Source organism: Oryza brachyantha, chromosome 6 (assembly GCF_000231095.2).
Source record: "Oryza brachyantha chromosome 6, ObraRS2, whole genome shotgun sequence".
In the NCBI taxonomy this organism is placed as follows: Eukaryota; Viridiplantae; Streptophyta; class Magnoliopsida; order Poales; family Poaceae; genus Oryza; species Oryza brachyantha.
Genome location: NC_023168.2, coordinates 20,263,521 through 20,290,075, shown reverse-complemented (window position 1 = coordinate 20,290,075; position 26,555 = coordinate 20,263,521). Strand labels below are relative to the sequence as shown.

The 26,555-nt window shown below is 41.5% G+C and overlaps 3 protein-coding genes across 6 annotated transcripts; 2 read left to right on the top strand and 1 right to left on the bottom strand.

Annotated features, from left to right (window-relative positions):
- The first annotated feature begins 3,339 nt into the window (after nt 1-3,339).
- On the top strand, nt 3,340-7,776 carry LOC102720610 (disease resistance protein RGA2-like). The gene is given in 7 exon segments (XM_015838475.2): nt 3,340-3,387; nt 3,793-4,084; nt 4,893; nt 5,316-5,864; nt 5,867-7,092; nt 7,095-7,173; nt 7,214-7,776. Coding segments are annotated over 6 exon segments (2,424 nt in total). The 5' UTR covers nt 3,340-3,387; nt 3,793-3,799; the 3' UTR covers nt 7,498-7,776.
- Nucleotides 7,777-10,125: 2,349 nt separating this feature from the next.
- Nucleotides 10,126-18,574, bottom strand: LOC102720335 (probable cadmium/zinc-transporting ATPase HMA1, chloroplastic). Its single transcript, XM_006656346.3, has 13 exons — nt 17,958-18,574; nt 17,183-17,333; nt 16,771-16,955; nt 16,438-16,584; nt 15,757-15,952; nt 15,399-15,511; nt 14,737-14,978; nt 13,581-13,686; nt 13,226-13,390; nt 12,186-12,402; nt 11,567-11,754; nt 11,392-11,478; nt 10,126-10,560 (listed from the first exon to the last, which is right to left on the bottom strand). Exons 1-13 carry the CDS (start codon nt 18,474-18,476, stop codon nt 10,381-10,383), a joined length of 2,496 nt encoding a protein of 831 aa, XP_006656409.1. The 5' UTR covers nt 18,477-18,574; the 3' UTR covers nt 10,126-10,380.
- A 2,624-nt stretch (nt 18,575-21,198) lies between these two features.
- On the top strand, nt 21,199-26,161 carry LOC102721746 (pentatricopeptide repeat-containing protein At5g65560-like). Of its 4 annotated transcripts, XM_040524734.1 has the most exons (6): nt 21,199-24,489; nt 24,618-24,717; nt 24,796-24,963; nt 25,048-25,216; nt 25,344-25,512; nt 25,763-26,161. In XM_040524734.1, the coding sequence occupies exon 1, from the start codon at nt 21,382-21,384 to the stop codon at nt 24,343-24,345; it is 2,964 nt and encodes a 987-aa protein (XP_040380668.1). In that variant the 5' UTR covers nt 21,199-21,381; the 3' UTR covers nt 24,346-24,489; nt 24,618-24,717; nt 24,796-24,963; nt 25,048-25,216; nt 25,344-25,512; nt 25,763-26,161. The 4 variants fall into 4 exon arrangements, with proteins under 4 accessions (XP_040380668.1, XP_040380669.1, XP_040380670.1 ...); XM_040524735.1 differs by lacking the exon at nt 24,618-24,717; XM_040524736.1 differs by having other exon boundaries at nt 24,618-24,963; nt 25,360-25,512.
- Nucleotides 26,162-26,555: the final 394 nt, after the last annotated feature.

Genomic DNA, 26,555 nt, shown 5'->3' with positions numbered 1-26,555 from the left:
TTGAGGCATGCTCCTCTCTCCTGGAGGAGGAGATATCGCCCCCTCTCTCCTGTTTCGAAAAAGTCCATTTTGGCTCCCTTAAAATAAATCGAATCTAACTCATACCCCTAAACCAAAAACCGGATAATACAACTCCCAAACTATTGAAAACAGTGTAATTTGACTCCCCCAGTGGTTTTAGAGGATGGTTTTGCTGATGTGGCACCGACGTGACGGTTTTGACCTAATCTTGGTCCCACGTGGCACTAGAATTAACAAAATATCTTCCTCAATAGCCAGCTCGCCGGCGTTTCATTAGTTGATTGCTTAGATGCTGTGTGTGTAGGCCGGCACGCTGCTGGGTCCATCGTTTCTCGGCCAACTGGTGTCGTGCGTCGGCGAGCTGTTCACGACGCCGGAGGGGTGGGTGCTGATCAACACGGTCGGCGGCTACGCTTTCACGCTCCACATCTTCGTCATCGGCGTCAAGACGGACCTCGGCATGATCGCCAAGTCCGGCAAGAAGGCCATCGCGATCGCGGTGTTCGGCACCGCTGCGCCGCACCTCGCTATGTACATCGCCGGCATCGGCGTGCTACTCATCTGCCTGACGTGCAGCTTCGCCGGCGAGCTCCTCGGTCTGCACGACTGCACGTGACGTACGGGCCGTTCATGCAGGGCCTGATGCTCCCCGGCGGTGCCCCGCTTGGCATGACTAAGGCGGAGTGGCTGGACCGGCTCGATCGTTGCTGGCGTGCTGATGGCGCCGCTGCTGTTCGCACATAGGAGGGATGAGGCTGAACGTGCACAAGCTCACCGACGCCTCGACGTGCGTCCTCCTCGATACGTTCCTCGTCGTCGGCGTCGTCTCCAAGTTCGTCGCGTCCGTGCTGCCATGCCTCTACTGCTAGATGCCCGTCCGGGAAGCCGTCGTCGTCGGGCTCATGATGAACTTCAAGGGCATCATGGAGGTGGTGTACGCGTCGGCGTTCATGGAGCGAAGGTGCTGGACGAGCAGTTGTACACGGCGTTCATGATCAACGTGCTGGTCCTCGGCGTGGCCTCGGTGACGGCGGTGAAGTACATGTACCACCCGGAGAAGAAGTACGTGGCGTATCGGCGACGGACGGTGCAACACAAGAAGCTAGGCGAGGAGCTGCGCGTGCTGGCGCTGCTCGACGCGTCATCCCCAACGCCGACGTCGCCGCTCGCTGTCTACCTCCTCCACCTGGTGCCGCTCGCGCGGGCTAACCAGCTCCGTGATAAAGAGGGGAGAAGAGACGACGGGTTGGAGAGAGAAGGGACGACATGTGGGCCCACATATCAGTGGGTCCCACAAAATATTTGTGTGCGAATGACAGATGGGTCCCACAGATATTTTGTTAATTCTATGCCACATAAGCGCCACGTGGGATCAAGACTAGGTCAACACTGCCCCGTCAGTGTCACGTCAGCAAAACCACCCTCCAAAACCACTAGGGGAGTCAAATTACACTAGTTTCAATAGTTTGGGGAGTTGTACTATATGGTTTTTGGTTGAGGAGTATGAATTAGATTCGGACTACTTAAGGGAGTCAAAGTGAACTTTCCCTCCTGTTTTGAGTCAACGACGATGGCAGCCAAGCCAAGCGGAGCCTTCTGGGACGCTGGCGAAGAGAGGAGAGGAGGCGACCTCTCCATGAGAGCAAGTTGAATAGTATAGCCAACTACTAGTTCTAATTCATCTATAGCCAATCTAATAGTCAATGCATACAATAGTTAGCTACAAAACATCAATACATGGTCCCACATGTCATACACATATTTTATCTTGGAGCCCGTGTGCAGCTGGCTACAAATTAGTAGCTCACCTCTCGTCTCTCCTCTCTTATCTCTTTAAAATATGCTTATAGTTGGCTTGTAGCATGCTATTGTACCTGCTCTGAGAGAGGAGAAGTATGAGACCTCCTCTCTGGCTCTCTCTCCATTCTCATCTGGTCAGTGCTCCGTAGTCTGTACCTACTAGAGCAGGTACAATAGCATAGCAAACTATAAGCCAGCTATAAGCATATTTTAAAGAGATAAGATGGAAGAGAGATGTGAGTTGGGCCCCAAGACAAAATATGTGTATGACATGTGGGACCATATATTGATGTTTTGTAGTTAACTATTATATGAATTGACTATTAGATTAATTATAGATGAATTAGAGCTAGTAGTTAACTATATTATTGAACTTGCTCTAAGGGGGTGTTTAGTTGGTGAAATGAAAATTTTTGCATGTCACATTAGACGTTTGACCGGATGTTGGAAGGAGTTTTTGGACATGAATAAAAAAACGAATTTCATGGCTGGCGTGGAAACCGCGAGACGAATCTTTTGAGCCTAATTAGTCCGTCATTAGCGCATGTGGGTTACTGTAGCACTTATGACTAATCACATACTAATTAGGCTCAAAAGATTCGTCTCACGATTTCTCACGTAACTGTGTAATTAGTTTTTCGTTTTATCTATATTTAATACTCTATTTAGATGTCCAAAGTTTTGATGTGATGTTTTTGGGTGCAAATTTTTGGGAACTAAACAGCCCCTAAGCAAACTCTCCGTTTTCTTTGTGTGTGTTTTGGATTATGGTGTGCTTTCTTGGTTTTTGTCCAGTCGAGAATCTTGCATATTGATTTGTTTGGATGGTTCTTGCCGGCCGATCAGTGCATTAGGCCGTCCAGTCTCGACTATTTTCCATTTCTTTCCATCTGCATTTGATCGGTTCTCTCTTGTTCTTGGAATTTAGGCGGTGAAATTGTGCTTGCTATACTCTAATTATCAGCGTTTTGCTTAGGGGATTAGGAGAAAAATGCTTCAATGTTAAACAAATATTTCTCCTCCGTTTCACACCCAATGTCCTTAGGGGTTGTTTAGATGGGACTAAACTGCCCCATGTCATATCGGATGTTTGAACACTAATTTAAAGTATTAAACATAGACTATTAATAAAACTCATCCATAATCTTAGACTAATTCGTGAGATGAATCTAATAAACCTAATTAATCCATGATCAGTCTATGTGATGTTACAGCAAATATTTATTAATTATGGATTAATTAGGCTTAAAAAATTCGTCTCGCGAATTAGCTCTCATTTATGAAATTAGTTTTTTTATTAGTTTATGTTTACTACTTCAAATTAATGTCCCAATATCTAATGTGACTAGGGATTAAAAATAAATCCGTACAAACGAACATGCCCCTTAGCCAAACTGCTTCCGTTGCAGGTCACACTTCGGACATCACGGATCCCCCGTTCAGATAGTGGGCCCCGCTTGTCAGAGAAATTGCCAATATTCGCATTGCTGTTAACTTGCTGGTCTGCCACCGGGAGCAGAACTGCAAGCAGAGGCCTCAAGCGGATGCTAGGCTGTGATCGTGAAGGTGAGATCCACTAACTTGATTTGCTTGTGCGCTGTTGCAATCTGCTAGGTTATACCTATCTACCACTGCATGCCTACGTATGTGCGATTGGTCCGGTTGCATGAATCAGATCCAGAGTTCACTTGCTCGTTCGATCGTTGACTTTCTTGATATCAGCTATCTAAACAGTAGAGTTTTACATCTTGGTCCTTGCAGCGATCAGCTCTCTTCACTATTTCTACAGGTGTAATAGATAGGTAGTGATTTTAGTTTTGTAGGTTGTATTGCTCTTTCACGTCTCTTAACAAATGTTTTTTTTTCCGCTGTGAGTATGAAATGATCATGCCAAGCATGGCATTTAAGAGATGCATCGGCTGCTGTCCATTGTCTTTGACCTCTTGCTCACAGAGTATGTTTTACTCACAGGGACAGTATGGCAGAGGTGAATATATCAAGCTTTGCAATCTCAGTTCTTGCGAAAGCTGCGTCCTTTGGTACTGACTGGGCTGTTTCCGAGATCAAGTCAGCTTGGAATGTCAAGAAAGAAATAGAGAAGTTGGAGAGATCACTAAGATCCATATGTGCTGTTCTTAAAGATGCTGAGTGCAAACAGTCTACTTCCCACGCCCTTCAAGAGTGGTTGGATAATCTGAAGGAAGCAGTCTATGACATAGACGATGTTTTGGATGATGTGGCCACCGAAGCATTAGAGCAAAACGTGTACGATCATGATCATGATCAATGTTTTGTGATGAACAATTGGCTTATAAATTAGTGTCGGTGTGTGTGACTAATGTGGGTCAGGTTACGATATCTGTGCCCAGAAGCGGTTGGTTTGTCTCTGTGTGTGCAGGTGACTTGAGGTCAACTGTGGTCAGTGGCGAGGACCATAACTAGGTTAGGTTCAGGGAGTAACCGAGGTCTGGATGGTCAGAATGTCATGTGACATGGTTAGAGTAGAGTCATGATTCTCGGAGGTCAATATCGGTCATCGGCGGTGTGATCGTGACTAAGCTCAGGGAGAAGTTAAGGTCCGGACGATTGAGGATGCCGGGTGATGATATTGAATACGAGGTGATACATGGTAGAGGAATACCGTGTGGAATGGAATCGTAATGGGCTTACGTGTAAGCGCCGGAAAAGTCGCGGAGAAAATCAGAGTTGAAAAGGAGACGGAAAAGACATCGGCCATTATACTACAGTAACCCGAGTTGTTACTGTAGCGTGCAGTTCGTTGATTTGGTTTGGAGGCCAGGCTGTGCACGTGTGGTCCATACGTGAGCATGCATGCATGTCAGAAAGAGGCAGTGCATGGTGGTCAATGGAGGCGTGCGTGGCAGGCCAGCTGAGGCCGACTCGGTCACGACCGGCTGAGGCCGACTCGGTGATGTCCTGGAGTACATGCCGTACGTGCGTAGGACAGCAAGCGTTTGGTTTTCGCAGACCCGTGCGGCTGCGTCCTTAGAGAAGTACGATAGAAATTCGATGTTTTGAGATAGATTATTTTGTTATAAATAGAGATCGAGGGTTATGTTCCTGGTATGCTTTTTATGAGATTTAGAATTAGAAAACTTGAGTTGAATAATTGTTGATTCTAGATCAACAATTTTGAGAGGAGCGTTGTTGGTGCGCTTTGTAAATTCTAGTTGATGCAATAAAGTCAAGTTCATTTGATCTACGTCTTCGACTTTTATCTACTAGTGATTTTCTGGATTCTGACGATCTGATCGGCGCTGGTGACTTTCTGGATTTCGACGATCTGATCGGCGGCACAGGAGCGGCGAGATAAAGGTAGGGGTGGCATAAGGAGCGAGGCGATCAAGATATTCTTCGACAGAGGTAATTTTTTATTCCGCGAAAGATTTTTTGGGTTTTGGTTTTCTCTACCATTCACCTCCTCTCTGATATCTCTGATAGATCTGTTTAACTCTGTTTCGATCTAAAAAAAGTTCATAAAGGTCTCATCAATCAAACACGGCACCTGCTTACTTATCCATTCAAATTGAGTCACCGAATAAACGAAGTTCGCGAAAAGCTCGATGAGATAGCAGCCAACAGATCGCAGTTTGCATTAACTGAGCAGCCAATTGATACCCTGTCATCTAGGAGCAGCAACAGGGAAACACACTCTTTCATAACTGAACCAGAAATTGTTGGAAGGGATGAAGCTAAATATGAGATTGTCAAGAGGATTTTGGTAGCTGCAGAATTAAATCATTTCTCTGTTCTTCCTATTGTTGGTTTAGGAGGTATTGGAAAAACTGCAATAGCGAAACTGGTTTATTGTGATGCACAGATTTCTGAGAAGTTTGAGAAAAGGTTATGGGCTTGTATATCTGATGTATTTGATCTCAAGAAGATCTTGGATGACATAATGCAATCAGGTACAGGTGAAAGCAACAAACAAATGAACCTGGAGATGCTACAGAGCAAGCTACGCGAGTTTTTACAGGGAAAGAGATATCTGCTGGTGTTGGATGACATGTGGAATGATAAGTTAATGAGTGGGAGGAGCTAAGAAGCCTACTATCTAGTGGAGGATGTGGAAGTGTGATAATAGTCACCACACGCAGTATAAATGTTGCATCGCTTTGGAAGACCCTAGAACCATATGATGTGGAAAAATTACCTGAGGATGAGTGCATGCAAATATTCACGCGTTATGCGTTTAGAGGTGGAGGGGAAAAGGACCCTGAGTTGTTGAAAATTGGGAAATCCATTGTTGAGAAATGTTGTGGTGTCCCCTTGGCAGCAAAGACATTGGGTTCCCTGTTGTGTAATAGTCGTGATGTTGGAGAATGGCGGCGTATCAAGGAAGGTGAACTTTGGAATGTTGAGAAAAATGTATACAGCGGTGTAATGGCAGCACTAAAACTAAGTTATGATGCACTTCCTCCCCACTTGCGGGCATGCTTTTCTTGCTTATCCATTTTCCCAAAAGACTATGAGATATTTACAGATTCGTTGGTTATGTTCTGGTTGGCATTGGGGATGTTGGTTACAAGCAAGGAACGTGAACATGTGATATCTGCTGGAAGAAAATACTTTCATGATCTTATAGGAAGATCGTTGTTCCAAGATCAGTTTATTATTTTTAATAACACCATTCGTAGATGTAAAATGCATGATCTTATCCATGATCTTGCGCTATTGGTGTCCCAAAAAGAGCAAGCTGTTATAAGTTGTGAAAAAACTAGTTTATCTGAAAGGGTTAAGCATGTGGTGTGGGATCGCAAGGACTTCTCACTAGAGCTTAGATTTCCTAAGCAGCTGAAGAAGGTGTGTAAAGTGAGAACATTTGCTAGCGTATTAAACTATGGTACCGTGAGCAAAGCTTTTCTTCATGACCTCTTCTCAACGTTCACTCTTCTTCGTGTCTTGATCTTTCCTGGGGCTTACTTTGAAGAGTTGCCAGGTTCAATTGGAAATTTGAAGCACTTACGGTACCTAGATATTCAATGGAACCAGAAAATCAAATGCTTGCCAAATCCGTTATGTAAGTTGGTCAATCTACAAACGGTTATTCTCGGTCGGTGCGACCAACTAGAAGGGCTACCAAGAGACGTGCATCAACTTGTTGGCCTTACCTCCTTGAACCTCACGTCAAAGCAGAAGTATCTACTAAAAAGTGGGTTTTGTGGTTGGCCTTCCCTAACGTTTCTATATTTGAATGACTGTGTTGAGTTAACATCACTGACAGATGCATTCGGTAGCCTCACTGCCCTGCGGGAGCTGTACATCTCCAATTGTCCGAAGCTGGCTTCTCTCCCCTCTGCCATGAACCAGCTCTCTGCCCTTGAGGAGTTGGTGATTAATAACTGTGCTGAGCTGGATTTGATGGAACCAGGGGAAGCCTTGGGTGGGCTGGAGAGTCTTCGTACGCTCAACCTTGTTGGGCTTCCGAAGTTGGTGGGTTTCCCGGCGAGCTTCCAGTCTGCTGCATCCTCTCTTCAATATGTTGCTATTGATGATTGCAAAGGGCTGAAGAAGCTACCAGGTTTCATCCAAAGTTTTGCTTGTCTTAAGAGGATTTTGATTCGTGACTGCCCTGAGTTGGGCAGGAGATGCACGGCTGAATCCGGCGAGGATTTTCGTCTCATCTGCCATGTTCCGGAGATTTACATTGATTAAAAATTCTGGTGCATCGTAGGCCCGCCAACATCAAGCTCATAGACAACTTGCTGGTTTCAAGAATTTCCGCTCAGAGAAACTGCATTCGAATATTTGGGAGGGTGACCTCCCTGACTCTACGTATTGATGCACATCGTATCTGTACCATTTGTTTGAAACCTATTATAGATACATGCTTGTTCCTTAGTTAAGATGGTTCATTTGCTGCACATTTGTACTACATTCATGTGTAATAAATAGTGCACATCTATTATTATATATAAAGGAATAGGAAAAGGAGCCACCACGTTTACTCTCACGAGCTAGAGAATCTCATATTAATCAAATGAAAATAAGAGAAAAAAAGAAATGATAATAATTTTTTGGATAGGACAAGGATGTTAGCGACGAGAGGGATGACGAGCTACAGGACTAGGAAAGCGGCAACGAGCGGCCACGCCGACGACGCTGACCAAGTGTACGCGTCTTTGGGCCGGAGTGGGCCAAATGAAATCGGCCTGCGTGCCAAATGTGTTCTGGCCTGCGTGCCAGCTGTTCCCGCGTTGTGCATGTCGTGTAGCGAACTATGAGTTGGCGTTCAAGAAGCGGTGGATCGCCGAGAGGCTAAACTTGAATTCTGTCGAACCGATCAACAATTGGCGGACATATTTACAAAGCTTTATCAAAGGAAAAATTCACTCATAACAAAGAGTTTATTGGAGTTTGCAAGAAATGAATTAAGAGGGAGTTTGTTGAAGCTAATTTATTTTCTTGAATTTTGTTCTTAACTCATGAATGACTAAGAGGCTAAATCATTTCTGAAAGGTTCTAGCTAACTCATGAATAACTAAGAAGCTAATGGATCTCTTGAGGCTTCTACATCACTCATGCATGGTTGAGAAGCTAGTGTATTTCTTGAAACTTCTAGCCAACTCATGCATGGCTAAACCTCTCCAATGTTCATGAAGCAAGGATCAAGTAATAGCTGAAAATGTATGAAAACTTCAAGTTTCTCAAATATCCATGAAACAATAACCAAGTAGTAAAAAAAAGGTTTTGGAATTCTCTAGGACAATATAGTATACATATGTATACTGTATGCTTAAAAGACAAGGTCTAGAATAATCTAGCTAATTGTAGAGTAATCTAACCTAGCTATCCAATGTGTTGGATGGAGGCCTATAAATAGCCAAACAAGCGTGAGTGGAGATGTATGTACTCTTTCGGATCAAAGTGAATGAGAGCTAGTTAACCATATACACCACTCAAGCTTCCCTCTTAAGTAACACATAAATCAAATTAACTTCTTTATTTCCTTGCTCCTAAACAATTCTACAAAGTAATTAGCACCAACAAGAATTTACACGCACTCAACGCGCGGTTGCTAAGATGATAGAGGCACTGGGGCATGTCAAGAAACAAACATACGTCTTTCGTGGTCTCCTTACTGCACCGATCGCATACCAACTGCAAAAACAACGAACATACTAAACATCCAATAGAAAAAAAAACTACCATATGATTAGCAGCACCAGAGAATAATTAACTTCTAGAAAGGAACAAACTACAAATAGAACATAGATTGGACTATACTATGCATCTACCTTAAAAAAAAATAGGCTGTCGCTGGGCCGTCGAAACCCCCAAGCGGCTCTAGATGGGCGATGTCGTGCATCGCAACCTCAGCAAAAATCGCGTAATTCGTCATATGGTAGATTCAGGTGATGTTGATGCGGTTCACTCAACGAGATAATAAGAAGTGATTAGGAAGAGGGTTAGATATGCGCTCTTATATATACTTGATAACTTGTTTTGCAAGTCAGTTGTCTGGTCAAAGGGGTGAAAAAAAGTAACAGAGCGATTTAGCCTCCTGCTACTATCTCAAATATTATAGCAACAACATTTGTGTCAGTCCGATTGGCAACACGTATACGTGCCATTAATCGCGGTGAGCCGATGTTACATTTGACACGCTAACTTTTTGCACCAGGGTTACATCGCCCCCTGACACACCATCTCCATTCATACCACGAACCCGTGCAGCGTGTTCTTGTACACCAACATCAAATTATTATTGTTCAAGTTTTACTCATCTACAACTACCAGCTTTTGTACAAAGTGCATGCTCTTGTACACCAACACCAAATTAGTACTGTTGTTCAAGTTTTGCTCCTTTACAACTATCAGCTTTTGTGCAACGTGATGGACGCAATAAGCTAACTAAGTGACTATTTGGATCCAGGGACTTTTTTTTAGTCCACTGTCACATTGGATGTTTAGACGTTAATTAGGAGTATTAAATATAAACTGATAATAAAACTAATTGCATAAATAAAGACTATTTCATTAGACAAATTTTTAAACCTAATTAATCCACACTTAGCAAATGTTTACTATAACATCACATTTGCTAATCATGGACTTATTAATAGTCTATATTTAATACTTCTAATTAGTGTCCAAATATTTGATATGACAGACTAAAAAAAGTTGGAGGAAAACAAACATGATCTAAGCCATGCACAAACCTGACCTGGCTAGCTAGAAGGCACCGGCAAGCTCCTGCTCCCGAAATAAGCCTCCGAGCGCAAACCGACCAGCTGCGCCAGGTTTGATGACTGACCAAATACGTCATGACTCATGAACACTGCAATTCCCATTGCAGATTATACGTCACTTCAATTGTAATGACCTTTTTTAACATTTGGAGCAGACAAGGAACAACTCAGTAGTACAAAATAAGTTGCCAAAATTAGGTTAGAATCTCAAAAAAAAATCTTTACACGACATTGACGAGTACATACATGTACATCCTACAAAAAATAGTTAGAACTTAGAACCCCTCATCAAAGTTCTGTTGCCATACATACAAACATGACAGAAATTTGCTTCTATACATAACATCTACGACGGAACGGCATCAGCTACATAGTTTGACGAAGAACCCTTCAACTTTGATGAGAAGTACTTTCTTAGGCTATCAATGAGTTGCCGGATATCATCTACCCAAGACCATGTCGGACTGTTGAGTGCTCGTATTGAGTTCAAGCAGACTAGAAGAGTTCCTCCCTCATGAAGAAGTACCTAAAATTTGCACGAAAGTAGGAATTTACAGAAACAATTAACAAACGAACAAAAAAAGAGATACTAAAAATATACTATTGGACTTCAGTGGATAAGCATAAGTAACTTGAAACTTCAAAGTCATCTATGTTGTTTTCATGCATCCTTTGAAATTTAATCAATCAATACTACCTCTGTTTCATATTGTAAGTCTTTATAGTCTTGTCTAAATTCATTTATTGATGAATGTATATAATTTATATATGTGTCTAGATTCATTAGCATCTATATGAATCTAGGCAATGCTAGAAAGACTTACATTTCGAAACAGAGAGAGTAGTATTAAGAGTATGACTACATTGGCCACCCCTAAGCAGTTATAATTCGAGGGTTAAGCTCTCTTGTGATATAGCAATGAGTGGATTTGGGAAAATTAATACCAGGTAGTGCTCTATTCAAACTAAACACATCCCATACGCCTAATGAATTGCTCATTACCAGACACCAGCCAATTCTAGGGAGTCGGGTTCATACTTTTGAGTCCAACTTAGGATATTTATAACAAATTAAGCGTATAACTGCACACAAACGCACGTTACATACTTGACAGCTGCTTTCCATTATTGCAAATAATTTGCATGACGGCTGACGTAGCTTTAGTTTAAGGTAATGGTGCTCGTCTAGAAACATCAAAAGTAGCATTTTACTATCCGTAGAAAACTGGCAACTTGAGTTCATAACATGATATAGAGAATTTCATTGTACTTAGGTCATTACTAAAGCAATAGTCAAATTTCTAGTTATTAACAGCATAGCTGCGTCAACAACCCATGATATCAAGAGTGAACTTACCGTCAACCAAAGAGGAAGAAATCCCAAAACAGAAGGAAGTGCAGCAAAAACGATACAAGACAATGCAAGAGCTACACTTTGCTTGACCTGTGAGGATGAACCACAAAGTGTAAGAGCCAATAATATATATTGTGTCTACAGTTAGAAATGTTTTTAGAGTCCTTAGAAACAATACCAAAGAAGTTGTTTGGCGAGCTTTAGCTATACAAAATGGCACCCCACATATATTATCCTGCAACAAAAGAACATCTGCAACGGCCACCGCTGTTGCACTGGCACGCTGGGCTAGAACAATACCAACTGTTGCAGCTGCAAGAGCTGGCGCGTCATTTATGCCATCACCAACCATTATTAAACCTCCAACTGCAACAAATATGAAGGTACATCATGCATCATAACCAAGAAGTGAAACAAAAACAATTCCCTCCAAATAATGAAGTGAATACCACAAGAGGTAATTATATTGCTGTAAGTAGAAAAGCTCTGATGGATGCAAAGTTCAGCTGATCCGATGAATGCTTCGAATATACAATTGTTTAATTATACATGAAGAATGTAAGTTCCTGCTGTTGTAGCTGGCAGACTATATTTACATGCAAATGATAACAGATAACCATTGGAATCAGTTGTAGTCATACAGTAAGTGGGGATGGAAATTAAGTAAAATAATGTAGACGGGGCAATTAAGTGGTTAACATCTAAAGTACATGTGTTCACAATGAAGCAAAAACTGCAAAAAAATACTGTCATATATCATTTAACTGAAAATTGGCAGTCACAAAACATTGACCTACCTCCCTCCCTTGAAACAGCTTTAACTTTATTCAACTTGTCCTCTGGCTTTAAACAACAGTGAACTTCATTGATACAGACAGCTTTAGCAACTCTCAGAGCACTTGATTCATGATCTCCTGTAAGCATCATGATGCGAAGTTTAGCCTTATCTCTTAATGTAGATATAACTTCACAAACACCAGAACGTGGTTCATCCTCAAAGTGGAAAAGGGTAACCTGAAATAAAATTATCATCAGAAGATGGACAGTGATATGTGATTACTTATGAAATAACATAAATGATGATAGAAAATTCAGATGGTTTCATCATCTGCAAGAAAATTTTATGTGGATAGAAGTGAGATTTGATGGTTAATACTCCCTCTGTTTCAAATGTAAGCATTTCTAGGATTTAAATTTTGTACCACCATATAAACATTTCTACATTGATTCCTATTATTTCAATCACTCCAATGATTCCATAGCCAATTAGATGCTAAGAAAGGGAATCTAATCATTTCAGAATTTAAAAATTGACCACTGAAGTGACTACAAGGAAATCTTTTAACATCTCCTTAGCTTATGCTAAACAACCTAGAAATTATTTTAGAACGGAGGTAGTAGTTTGTATGAAGCAATAGAGCCTAGTTGTGCTTCCAGTTATCTATTCAAATTCAATTTTGCTTCTAAATGCATTTTATGCTGATCTCCTAGCCACTATGATACCAAGTGAAATATAGCATTTTTTTTAAAAAAAAAGGAAGATAACAGCATTTAACAAATTGCATATTACAATTTACAGTCAGAAAACATTAAAATTTGGTTTTTAGTCTCAGATTCACTCGAAAAAAGGCCAAACTATCAGCATTTAATAGACTGATCCACCTTAGTTCCTAAATTATGGTGTCTGAATTCCTTTACCATTTATGCAATTATATAATACTCCTATGCTTACAAAAGACATCTAGACAGATTACTGTTCTACGATATAAAAGAATTTAATAAGGAAGGGAGATAGGTAGGATGACAAAATGAGAAGACTGCACTCTAATTTAGAAACCTTTTTATCCACTGATAGGGCAGCCTGGACAAATTCAGGCCCAAAGGCAGAAGATTTTACAGCCTCTTTTATCTGCTCGGATTCACCACTGGATCTGTATAGCGAAGAAATGTACTCCACAGAACCAATTGATGCCTTAGAAAGTTCATCTTCATTGCTTCCAGCCTGTAACACACATATGAGTCGTCAAGCTAACATGTTGGAGATAAACTTTTCACAATATTTTTGTATTAGAAAAACAAATTCTAGTACTGTTTGTTTTCATATCTGTGAAACTACAGTAAATTATGGTAAGATTTCTTATATGCTCAGTTTTCAAGATAACTAAGCTGATTGGAATATAATCTACGCATACCTTTACACCGCTCAAAGTAGCAACAACCCCTCTACCAGGCAAGGACTCGAAGCTTTCTACAGCAACCACTGGGAGGTCCTTCCCAACAGAATGATCCAAAACCGCCCTGTGAATCATGCAATCAATATGTGAGTCAGTCTGTCATAGATTATCCATCATTCTTAGCCTAAGAGGCTAAGAATTTCAACATAATACTTACATTAGTAACAAAAGATGAAGAAATTGTACAAGAGTTTAACTGTGAGTTTTTTTTGGGTGCCTCAATGCCAAAGGAACATTCATAAGCTTGAAGCGGCACAATTGAGAATCACAGCCATGATTCATGAGGAATGATGGTCCGATGAAGGACACAGCCACTAGTATCTCTGTGGATTTGTGCAAAAGTTGAAATCAACTATTATGTTCAACCAGAATAGGTTAGATGATGCAGCTTCCAATAAGAAAACTGATCTTTCAATGGTCTAGTAAATTTCTCTAAAATGCAACTAGAAAAGGTAGGAGAACCACCAGGGCATATGGTTTCTTTCTGGCTCCTAAAGTGATAATTGTGATAAGATTGTCCAACTTGTTGATAACAAAACTTTACGAGTTTGGTCTCAGCCAAGCAAGCCTTATTTCTCAAAATAAGTTGTAGCTTCAGACTACAGTACAGGTATAGGCCTAGACTTGAAAAAGGAGTTGACAATTTAATCAAGCTGATCTGAAGTGAGCAGATAAATATGACAAATTAGGTGCTCGTTAAATAGCATTAGCATTAAGTGCCACTATGACTTTGTTAAAACTTCAAAGACCATATATTTGTACACCAGGTTTTGGCAATACTTCATGCAAATGTTATGGCATCAAAGGAATCGTGGCTGACAAGTGATGAGCCATGACATTATTACTATTAGCATGCAAGATTACATATATACCACGATACGAGTTCATCACCTAGCGAAACCCAGAAAAGATATACTCCATTTGTTTCACAACGTAAGACTTTCTAGTTTTGCCTAGATTTATATGGATGCTAATGAATCTAGACATATATATAAATAATATCCATTCATCAATTGATGAATTTAGGCAAGACTAGAAAGTCTTACAATATAAAACAGAGGCAGTAGCAAATAAGCAAACAGACAGGCTATGAAAATTCTGCCCATGCTCTCACCTTCCAATAGGATGTGTTGTTCCCTTCTCCATAGCTGCAGCAACAGCTAGAGCTTCACTTTCACAGTTAGGAGTACAGCAAGCCTGATCACTAAAATCATTTGTCACATCTGAATGTCCATGAATGGGCTCGATAGCTTTGCACATGAGCTTCCCTGTTGTTAATGTGCCCGTCTTGTCAAAAGCAATAGACTGACAAACAGAAAGCGCATCCAACACATGTCCACCTTTCAACAAAATTCCCTACAGATCACCCCAAAGAAAGGTTCAGTCAACAATTTCATTATGCAGCATATTCTTGGAGAACAATGTCATCAGAGACGAGCCATAGTGAACTGTTGAAAAACATTTCAGTGAAAACTGCCATTAACATAACATGGTTTTGAATGCATTTAAAGCAGCAACCGTTTCCCGTTATTGTCAGGAGGCACTCCATAGATGCAGCTTAAATCATGTCAAAAAAAGGTATTCCAATTAATATCCCCTGATCTCTACTACAGTATAAACAGTAGGGAGGAAAAGTAACAGCCTGGTAAACTAATAAAATTCTGGACAAAAAACACCAGATTCTTCATGAAATTTTAGTAATTGAGTAAGCTTTCTCCTGCATGGAAAGAAGAAAATGTACAGTAAAGCTCAATCTACAGAAACTTTAAACAGTACCTTACTTGCAAGAGAACTGATTGCAGTTGCATATGCTAATGGAGCTACAGCCAACGCACATGGAGATGCAGCAACCATAAGTCCTAGCCCACGGTAAATCGAGCCCCTACAAACTAAAGAAAATGTCAGTGCATCAAAAGCTTGACCATAGAGTCAAACCAATCGATATAGTACAGATTGCCTGATCATCAAACTTTTTTCTCCTACGGTTAAACATATCAGTTCAGTACCCAGATCACTAAGAATGATTCCTCCCTAAAGCATATTCTACAATTATCAAAGGGCCTAGTCAGATTTGACCAATTATGTTTGTCACATGACATCTACAATATATAGTGTGATACTAGAGAAAAAATACCTGAGTTACCAAAAAAAGGCCACTTAAAGAGTAATGGTCCCAGAAGCGCGACAACTAAAGACAGTGCCACAACAACTCTGCTATAGTGCTCTCCAAATTCATCTAGCCATCTTTGCAATTTTGGCTTGTTTAGCTGGCCTTCTTCCGTCAACTGGACAATTCTGTTGAGTGTTGAATCCTCCCACGACTTGGTGACCTATAGCAAAAATAGTTGAACAGAAGCATGAAAACTATCATCTTGAAATATAGTTACATAATCTATTGCACTACATTGTCTCTATACTTGAATAAAGAATAGAAAATTCCTTAGAAGCAACTATGAAACATTAATGTTTTGTTAATTATGTTGCATTTGCTTTTCGTTTCATAAAATATCATATAATCATGAGTCATATGGCCATCTGCAGTTGTTTGCTCGCAAACAGCAATGATGTGCCAAACATGAATATTTCCTATTTCAGGCATACCAATTTGCATCAGATTGGCTTTCTCTTTGTAAAGTCAACTAAAAAGTGCATCAACCATAAGAGGATTATATTTTTCTGTCAGTACTCAACACAAAGAAATCAATAGGTAAAGCCAATATAGAAAAATGAAGTACAAAGTGACTAGACGGCAAAATGAAGAAAGAACAGTAAGATGAAGAGATTTCTTCTATCTTCACTGAAGACAAAGGCAAACCTTCACAATCATCATTCCTTCCAAATTCCTGGCACCACCAGGTATAGCATCCCCGACTGTCCTTTCTAGAGGTTTTGCTTCACCAGTAAGGTGTTCAATTGTAACTGTCGACGAACCTTGGTAAACTTCTCCATCAACAGGTACAGCCTAATGAGGACAAAAACTGCACCACAATGAGATGAAAATTCGAAAAATCTAGAACAGAAGACTAGTATCAAGTGAAAAAAAAATGCAAAGTGTATTGGTGCGCTTAGATAGGAATAGAAGGAAAAGAAAAGCTGACCAATAAAAAAGAACATAGATAGAATACAAGAACTGCATAAAACAACACACCTCGCCTGCTCTAACCAAAATATGAGAACCCACTTCCAGATCATGCACAGGAACCTTGGTGTAGCATAAATTTGCAAACTGTGCTGACTGGTCTCCACATGTTTCTAACAACAGTGCAAATTCTGGATGATTTTCCTTCAGTTCTCTCACATCTATCATTGACTTGCTTGTAAAGTGTTCTTCAGCTGTAGCAATAAGAATAGAAAACTTCCGATAAGTATACAAACAAATGCTAACATGCATAAGTTTCAAATTTCAATCACCCCTATCTCTACATTACTATGTACCGTGCCATGTTACAACATGTTATGTTGAAGTAATACAAGGTTCAACTGGGCTCGCTCAGCCTTTTCTATTAATTTCTTAGAGAAAGAGGAAGGAGAAAGTTTCAAAGTTTGTCAAACACATATACCAATATGAGCTAAGTTAAACATCGCTAGAAGCAGGCCACCCTCCAGTGAATTTCCCATGAATATGGAAGCAAATGCTGCCAATGCCATGAGGACATGGATATTTATTTTTCCATCGGCAATATTTACAAGAGCATCAAGTGCTGCAGAAACCTACAAAGCAAACAACAAAAATGTTAGTATTCCATTTATAAACAATGAATTGTTCAGTGGTTCTCAGTCAAGGAGCAACACAAACATGAATATACAACTGCACAAATTTCTCATTATTTAATTTTGACTTCGAAGAATTTATAAGATTGTTCTAATGCTAAACTCAGCATGGGTGCTTGACAGATACCACGCTCAAACCAGTACAAAAGTAACACTGTGTCATAGAAGAAGTTTTTGGCGAAAATTGAAACCGGTTAATTCTATCATCGATCAAGAATACCAAGTTAAGTTACCAGGAACCTGCCATGTACATCTTAGAGTAAAATTTCAAATAATAAAACTCAATTTCATGAAATGTATTCCATAACCTTCTGTGATCCATAAAAATCGTCAGAATGTGCTTACACCTACTGAAACCCCAATATCATGGTTTCAACTTTCAAATAATAAATCAATTTTTCCATTAAGTAACAATTTGACACAAGCACTGGAACTGCTTTCTCAAAAAGTGCATACCGTCAGTGAAAGGAACTGCAAGCATAGCCTCACATTGCAACTTCAAGTTAGACTGCTCCTCAATATCCCGACTTATGACTAACAAAAGAGCAGAGCCCATGGAATTACCCCGACAAGTGGGAAGGCGACAGCGATTAGCGCATCCTGCAGACGCCTGACGGAGTTGAGGACCGGGATGTGCGGGCAGGCAGCGGCAAACAGGAGAAGGCCGAGGGAGATGCAGCAGACCTGCAGGTGCTCCCGCAGCGCTTCGGCGACATCCGCCCACCCGATCGCCTTCGCTACCCGCATGACCGCCGCGCCCCCGCCACTCCCGTGCAGCTCCGACCCATGATGATGACTGTGCCCGTGTCCATGGTGACTGTGGCCATGGTGATGGTGGTGGTGGTGGCCGTGGCCGTGGTGGTGATCGCCGTGGGCGCGAGGGGCGAAGAGCAAGGAGCGATGCGCGAGGAGGAGCGGGGACTTAGCGGCTAGGTTGGCGGATTTGGAGGGGAGCTGGGGAGCGTAGCAGAAGCGGCGGCGGAGGTGGGGGAAAGGAGGGGGCCGCGAGAGGCGGAGGAGGTGGGCGGAGGGCGGCGGGAGCAGCGGCGACGCCGCGGCGGAGGATGCGGTGAGGAACTGCATCGAGCGGGTCAGCGGGATCGCGTGGCCTACGGCGGCGGCGGCGGCGAGGCGAGGCGGCGGTGGCCGTGGACTCGTGGCTGTGGTGAGGAGCGCTTAGCAGCAGGGGTGGTCCACGGGTGGGGTTTGGAGGTTTGTGCCGGGGGGTGCGTGGCGTGTGGAGGGCGGAGAGGCTGCGAGCCAGACGGTGGCGGGCGGATGACGGTTGACGGGAACGACCGCCGGTCGATCCTTCACCGAACCGTGTCGTGTCAGTGTGTTTGATGCGATGATTTCCCCGTGGTTTGTTGGGTTTATGGCTTGCTCACCCAGAAACAGCCGAGAAAAACAAACGAGGCAACGAGAATAATTTTAGCATGACAGTTGTGGACTTTTATTCTTAACGGTTCAGAAAATAAGATTGAAAAATGGAAGCAATAAGAAACCTAAAATCATATTTTAAATTAAAGTTCTAAAACTTAAATTTTGATAGAGAAATGTTTCATCTCCATGTGTTTTACTAGTGGTTTTGACAATCCACAAAGGATATCGTTGTTATTTTCTAGCTACTTATTCATGCATATTTGCGAAAGATTAAATATCCCAAAAATTCAAGTTTTATTGATATCATTTTTCATAACTGATTTACTAGGTGGTCATTTTTTCCCAAATGGCATATTTGTAACAAAAATAATTTGTAAATAAAATTTTTGTATATGTGTTCTTTGGTAAGTTAAAAGCTAAGACCGAAAAATAAACCACGATAAATATTAAAATAAATTCTAAATTTAAGATTAAAAATTCAAAATTGTTTTTACGACCAGTGAACTGAAAAGACAAGACGTTAAATACTTTTATATGCATCTTATTTGTTACTAGTAGTATTTTGTGAATCGGTAGGGATAGCAGTGAGGTACAGCGGCAGCGAAGGGTGTTGGTACCGGCCCCTCCTTCCCATCCTATTCACCCAAAGCGAGCCTCTCAGGCATATTCGACCGAGATGCCTTGGTATTCGAGTATCGTGTCTCCGTGACATGTTCGACCTCGGTATTCGAGTCTCATGCCTCTGAGGCATGTTAGACCAAGATGCCTTGGTATTCGAGTATCATGCCTCTGAGGCATGTTTGACCAAGATGCCTTGGTATTCGAGTATCATGCCTCTGAGGCATGTTCGATCAAGATACCTTAGTATTCGAGTATCGTGTCTCCGTGGCATGTTCGACCGAGATGTCTTGGTGTTCGAGTAAGACACTTAAGTGCTAATAACACCCCTTTTTCTTAGCAATATGGTCCAGGTTAAAATACGGAAGCTTGCTCATCACGACTCCAAGAAATATTCTTGTCCAGATGCATAAGGACCAGCTCGCAAGTGCACTCGAGTGCTGAAGACAGCTGGCGTAGTGGTCCCAAGAAGCTACTTATTTTATCTTTGTACCTTCAGGCTCTATTAGTAACTACCCGCAAGCATTTGGGTAATTGTACAAGGGGTCCTTCAAGGCTATAAAAGTTCGCACCCCTATCCTGTAAAGGTCAAGGGTTAATGAGATATACAGTGCCGAGACATTTTGAACATCGTCTACTTAAACTTATTGTGTGTATGTGCGATTGACTTTTTCATAGTTGCATATATGTTTTCATGTTCGTGACGTAAGGTCACAATAAAGGGCATGTATGACAAAAATATCAAAGGAGTAGCATATACAGCTGGCGATGAAAAGTTAGTTGATTTATAGTCGATCTCCAATCCCTATGATCAAGCAAATATATTGATGGACCGATGATTCTCATGGCATTCTCAATATGTGCAAAATAGTACTCCCTCCGTATAAATAGCATTGGTTAGTTTAAAAGAAACTAGCTAGCTTCGTCTAAATAAAAACAGAGGGAGCATGGATATTACAAAAGTGATAAAATGATATCGTTGTGGTTAAGGTTGTGAACGAGGACAGGTCGGAGCCAAGTTGGTTGAGACCATCCTCGATCCCAGCGGATCATCGTCCCCGACCTTATCAATCTAAAACTCCGAAGACTTTAGATTGATCGGATAGTTTATGTTTTGTGTCTATGCGATATATTTACACCTAATTTTATGTTTTTTTACTATCACTTTATTGAGACCTACTTGTCTATCTATTCATGATATCATTGTTAAAGCTTAAAAGTGTTTATATGTTGGATTCAGAATGATCTAATCAAGGATGCGGATTTCAGGTCTCGAATCGTTGATTCACTCATATTTGTGTGAATTGCTACTAGATATGTATATACATGTAAAATGAAACAACAAAATTATATATGTGTATATATAGTTTTTAGAAAAAAACAAAATATATTATAACTTAAAAAGGGAATATAATGTACCCTAATTCGTTAGGATCCCTTTGAATAAAAAGGTACCATATTAGAATAAGATACGTCTAGTCGTTATCTAGATTATGAAAGAGAACATATGTGTTTTCTACAACTTTACTAAAGTAAAACTTTTGAAACAAAATCCCTCCCATATGTTCTTACATTAGGCTTAGGCTCTGTTCGGTTATTCTCCAAAAGAGAGGGATTGGAGAGGATTGATGAGGAATAATTTCACGCTACAATAGATATGAAATAAATCTCTCCCTAATCCCATCTAATCTACAATGAACCAAACGAGACTTTAAAGAAAAAAAAAAGTTAATACTACTCACGGTCTTAAAAAAAGAGTCAAAAGAGTTGTGCGTGCTCCGCGAAACGAGCGCCGAAGCCGAACCAAAGGAGCCAAAGAGGAAAAGAAATGGAAAACCGGAAAACCCCGGGGGCATCGCGCCATCGCCACCACCACCACCTCCGTCTCCACGCCGCCGCGCGGCTAAACCCCAGCTAACCCCCACAACCAAATGCCTCCTCCTCACCTCTCCGCCGCCGCAAAACCCTAAACCCCTCCGCCGCCACCATGCGCCGCCTCCCACCCCTGGCCCGGTCCGCCGCCGCCGCGGAGTCCACCTCCACCCCGGACGTCGTCGCCGAGCTCGGCCGCATCCTCTCCACCCGGCGCTGGAACAAGGGCCGCGCCTATAAGCGCATCGCCCCCTCCGTCACCGCCGCGCACGTCGCCGGCCTCTTCCGCGCGGACTCTGCCGCTCCGGAGCCCGCCACCGCGCTCGCCTTCTTCGAATGGCTCGCGCGCCGCCCCGGCTTCCGCCACACCGCCGACTCCCACGCGGCGCTCCTCCACCTCCTGTCGCGCCGCCGTGCCCCCGCGCAGTACGAGAAGCTCGTCGTGTCCATGCTCAAGTGCTCCCACACCGCGGAGGACATGCGTGTGTCCGCCGATGCCATTCAGGCAATCCGTCGAACGGGTGGCGCACGCCTCGCGCTGTCCCCAAAGTGCTACAACTTCGCCCTTAGATCGCTGGCGCGGTACGACATGACGGATTATATGGGGAGGGTGTACTCGCAGCTCGTACAGGATGGTCTGTTGCCGGACGGAGTGACGTACAATACCATGATTAAATCATACTCCAAGGAAGGTAATCTCACCATCGCGCACCGGTATTTCCGACTGTTGCTGGATGGTGGATTGGAGCCAGAAACGTTCACATGTAATGCATTAGTGCTAGGGTACTGCCGAGCGGGTGAATTAAAAAAGGCTTGCTGGTTATTCCTGATGATGCCGCTGATGGGTTGCCAGAGAAATGAGTACTCCTACACTATTTTAATTCAGGGACTCTGTGAGGCACGTTGTGTAAGGGAGGCACTTGTGCTGTTCTTGATGATGAAGAGAGATGGCTGCTCTCCAAATGTGCGCGCGTTTACATTCTTGATCAGTGGACTTTCTAAGTCAGGTAGGGTTGGTGATGCCAAGTTGTTGTTTGATGCAATGCCTCAGAATGGTGTTGTTCCAAGTGTTATGGCATACAATGCAATGATTGTTGGGTACTGTAAGTCAGGTAGGATGAATGATGCATTGAAGATTAAGGAGCTGATGGAAAAAAATGGCTGCTACCCAGATGATTGGACATACAATACTTTGATTTATGGCCTGTGTGACGGGAGGACAGAAGAAGCCGAAGAATTGCTGGATAATGCTGTCAGGGGAGGCTTCACACCAACAGTTGTTACATTCACTAACTTGATCAATGGGTATTGCGTGGCTGAAAAGATTGATGATGCACTCAGGGTGAAGAATAGGATGATGTCAAGCAAGTGTAAACTTGATATACAAGTTTTTGGAAAGCTGATAAATAGCCTCATTAAGAAGGATATGCTAAAAGAGGCTGAAGAATTGTTGAACGAAATTTCAGCAAATGGTTTAGTCCCAAATGTCATCACCTACACATCTATAATTGATGGATATTGCAAGAGTGGGAAGGTTGATATTGCGCTAGAGGTCTTGAAGATGATGGAACGTGATGGTTGCCAGCCAAATGCCTGGACGTACAATTCTCTGATGTATGGGTTAGTTAAGGATAAGAAACTTCATAAGGCAATGGCTCTAATAACTAAGATGGAAGAAGACGGGATAATTCCTAACGTTATCACGTACACCACTTTAGTTCAAGGTCAGTGTGAGGAACATGATTTTGATAATGCTTTCAGGTTATTTGAAATGATGGAGCGGAATGGTTTGAACCCTGACGAGCATGCATATGCTGTCTTAACTGATGCACTGTGTAAAGCTGGAAGAGCTGAAGAAGCTTATTCATTTCTTGTTAGAAAAGGAGTAACTCTAACAAAGGTGTACTATACTACTTTAATTGATGGTTTCAGTAAGGCAGGGAATACTGACTTTGCTGCCACCCTTATAGAGAGGATGATTCATGAGGGTTGCATACCAGATTCATACACATACAGTGTACTACTGCATGCTTTATGCAAACAAAAAAGACTGAATGAAGCTTTGCCAATACTGGATCAGATGTCTCTCAGAGGGGTAAAGTGTACCATTTTTGCCTACACAATACTAATTGATGAAATGCTCAGAGAAGGAAAGCATGACCATGCTAAAAGGATGTTCAATGAAATGTCCTCGTCGGGCCATAAGCCTAGTGCTACCACATATACTGTATTCATTAATTCATACTGCAAGGAAGGTCGACTGGAGGAGGCTGAGAATTTAATCTTTAAAATGGAAAGAGAAGGTGTTGCTCCTGATGTGGTGACCTATAACATATTCATTGATGGCTGTGGGCATTTGGGATATATTGATCGTGCATTTTCTACTCTGAAGCGCATGGTGTGTGCATCATGTGAGCCAAGTTACTGGACTTATTGTCTTTTGCTCAAGCATCTTCTAAAGAACAATCTTGCTAATGTTCGTTTCATAGATACTTCTGGCATGTGGAACTTGATAGAGTTGGATACTGTCTGGCAACTTCTTGAAAGGATGGTGAAGCATGGTTTAAATCCCACCGTAATGACATACAGTTCTCTCATTGCAGGATTCTGCAAAGCTAATCGTCTTGAAGAATCACACCTCCTTCTAGATCATATGTGTGAAAAAGGTATATCTCCCAATGAAGATATATACACATGGCTTATCAAGTGCTGTTGTGATACCAATTTCTTTGAAAAGGCATTGTCGTTTGTTAGCGCCATGTCAGATTATGGCTTTCAACCTCGACTCGAGTCCTACAGGCTTCTTATAGTAGGCCTTTGTAATGAAGGAGAGTTTGAGAAGGCTAAATCTCTGTTCTGCGAATTGCTTGAACTGGGCTATAATCATGATGAAGTTGCATGGAAAATTCTAAATGATGGTTTACTCAAAGCTGGCTATGTTGATATATGTTTCCAGATGCTGTCTGTTATGGAGAAAAGATTCTGTTGCATTAGTTCTCAAACATATGCAATGGTGACAAATAACATGCATGAAGTATCCAGTAGCCTTGTTAGTGAAGTCAGAGGAGAAGCTAGCTGACTAATGTTGGCCTTCATGCTGATAGATGTTATATTTCATTGGCCATTCTTTTCCTTGCTGTGCAAGTTGAGTTAATTGCATGCTTGCTATAAGCCTTACTCAACAATCTTGATGCAGCATTCGTCTAGAACTTGCTATCCAATGGTAAGTGCCCCAGCAAATCAATCTACTTTGTAATCTGAATGCCTTGTTTGCTTAAATAATAGGTTCAGTTTCAGTATCATTTTTATCCCACTGCTGCAAGTCGTTCCTTATTTTATTTTTGAACCTAGGGAGCTCTTCCTTATGGAAGTTACAACATTTTCTGATATTGCGGTTGCTGAGTTAACCTTGTGGGTATACTACATAGATTTTGAATACCAAAGGAATCCGGTTAGCCCCCTGTGGCCGTTTCATGGCATAATTGATTGAGCTAAGACTTCTCAATTCTTACCAATTTGGTGAATGTAGGGCGTGTTTGATTCATTGGATAGCCTTCTTAGTGGGCCAGGAACTCCTTCCTATGAGAGGAGAGCTAATTTGGTTCTCATTTAAAAGCAAGGAAATCAGTGCTTTGCCTGAGAGTAAGGCTAAGACAAGGAGACCAACTTTCATCACCGCTAACCTTGGTAGTTCAGGGTGAGCAAAGAAATCAAACATACATAATCAAATAATGGTTATTGTGGTATTAACTACTAATTGTCTGCTCCCTTTTTTTACCAGGACGATTTAACTGCAATCTGATGATATGAACAGTACAACATTCAGTAAGTGTGTCATTTGGCTGGTTAAGTCCCAACACATGTTGGTCAAGTTGACTAGTTCATCAGAAATGAGATTTTCATACCAATTCCTGATCAAATGAAAAACAAAGCTCCATTGCAATTGAGAGGTATGTGCTTATGTCCTCTCCAGTCCATAGGACGTGTTAACTTGCTTTACTATGCATTTGGTGTTTTTGGAAAGCCTGTTAAATCTATGAATGTGATAACGTCTATTTTGTTGCCTAAATCTTGCAGTTATTATTCCCCGCAGATATTCACCTTTGCATCATGTCACATACTCACATTAGAAATTGTATAACGGTTGTCATCATTTTACGCCTACAATGAACTGTGCTTCCGGGTCCAAGAGATCACCATGTTATCAACTGGCTGAAAGCCTGCTCTCTATTCCGTAGACCAGCTGGTGAGTTCTCTTTACTGCCTTCCATTGCCAACCATTTGGATGTATTGATCCACATTAAGCCGCTGAGTAATCAGTGTCAGACCCATCCAACCAATTCAAGGATCATCAGTTTTTTAATTGAATTGAATTTACCTGTCAATTGCTCCCTTTGCATTAAGTTGAATTACCATATTAGCTGTGTCGCTCATTGCCTGTCATACAGTTCACTCCCGCTTTAATATTTATCTGACGGTCTATATCATCTTTGTAGGGACACGTCGTGGAGGCATAAAATCTGGTGCAAAAATACAACGGTCGACTTGAAAGAACTAAAATACGTGTTAGATAGGGTGTAGGTAATATATTTACTGTAAGGAATTATGCCTACGTAAATAGATGCACTTAGCATTTTTTTCCTTCGTATTGTAAGCTCATTCTTTTGTTTCTTGAAAGTATCTCCGCAACGTGCTATACATTTATTAGGGAGTAATAAGGGCAGGCTTAGTAATCAAACATGGCCACAGCTTTCAAACCCATTGGCTAAGGTGTGGCCAAGAATTTGTATTTGTAATGGTGATATTGGGCCTCTGGTTATTAAACTGTGGAGTGGCAACCAAATAAACAACTGTCAGAAAGTTTGATAATGTTTCGAAAAGTATTTGGCACTCAAGCAAACACCCCCTAATACTTTTCTGATGAACTCCACTGATGATCCAATAAATCGTTGTTGGACTTCTTCCCGAGCTGTTATATTTTGCCGATTTGAAGCAAAATGGGGGTGGTTTCCTTTTAACTCTTGAGGGATTTTCATCTATTGCATGTTATCTAAATATATATATATATTTTTTAAAAAATCATCTAGATAGTTATGAATTTGTTCTTTAACTGAATATAGATTAATATGGTATATATCTCTTCATAAACATGCAATTTAAATAATTTCTACAATTCATAACAAAAACAACAAATTAAACTGCAAATAGTGTATATATATACACACACACACACACAATCATATTTGTTATTTTTTAATAATTTTAAAAATCATATTAAACTTGCACGTA

Bases quoted from the DNA above. Each gene is read 5' to 3' on its own strand.
- LOC102721746 (XM_040524735.1), top strand. From the start codon at position 21,382: ATGCGCCGCCTCCCACCCCTGGCCCGGTCCGCCGCCGCCGCGGAGTCC.
- LOC102720335 (XM_006656346.3), bottom strand. From the start codon at position 18,476: ATGCAGTTCCTCACCGCATCCTCCGCCGCGGCGTCGCCGCTGCTCCCG. The intron at 17,334-17,957 runs GTAATTCCATGG...TTTGCTTTGTAG, and splicing joins TCGCCTTCCCACTTGTCGGG to GTTTCTGCAGCACTTGATGC. The intron at 14,979-15,398 runs GTACTGTTTAAA...GGTGATCTGTAG, and splicing joins TCAGTTCTCTTGCAAGTAAG to GGAATTTTGTTGAAAGGTGG.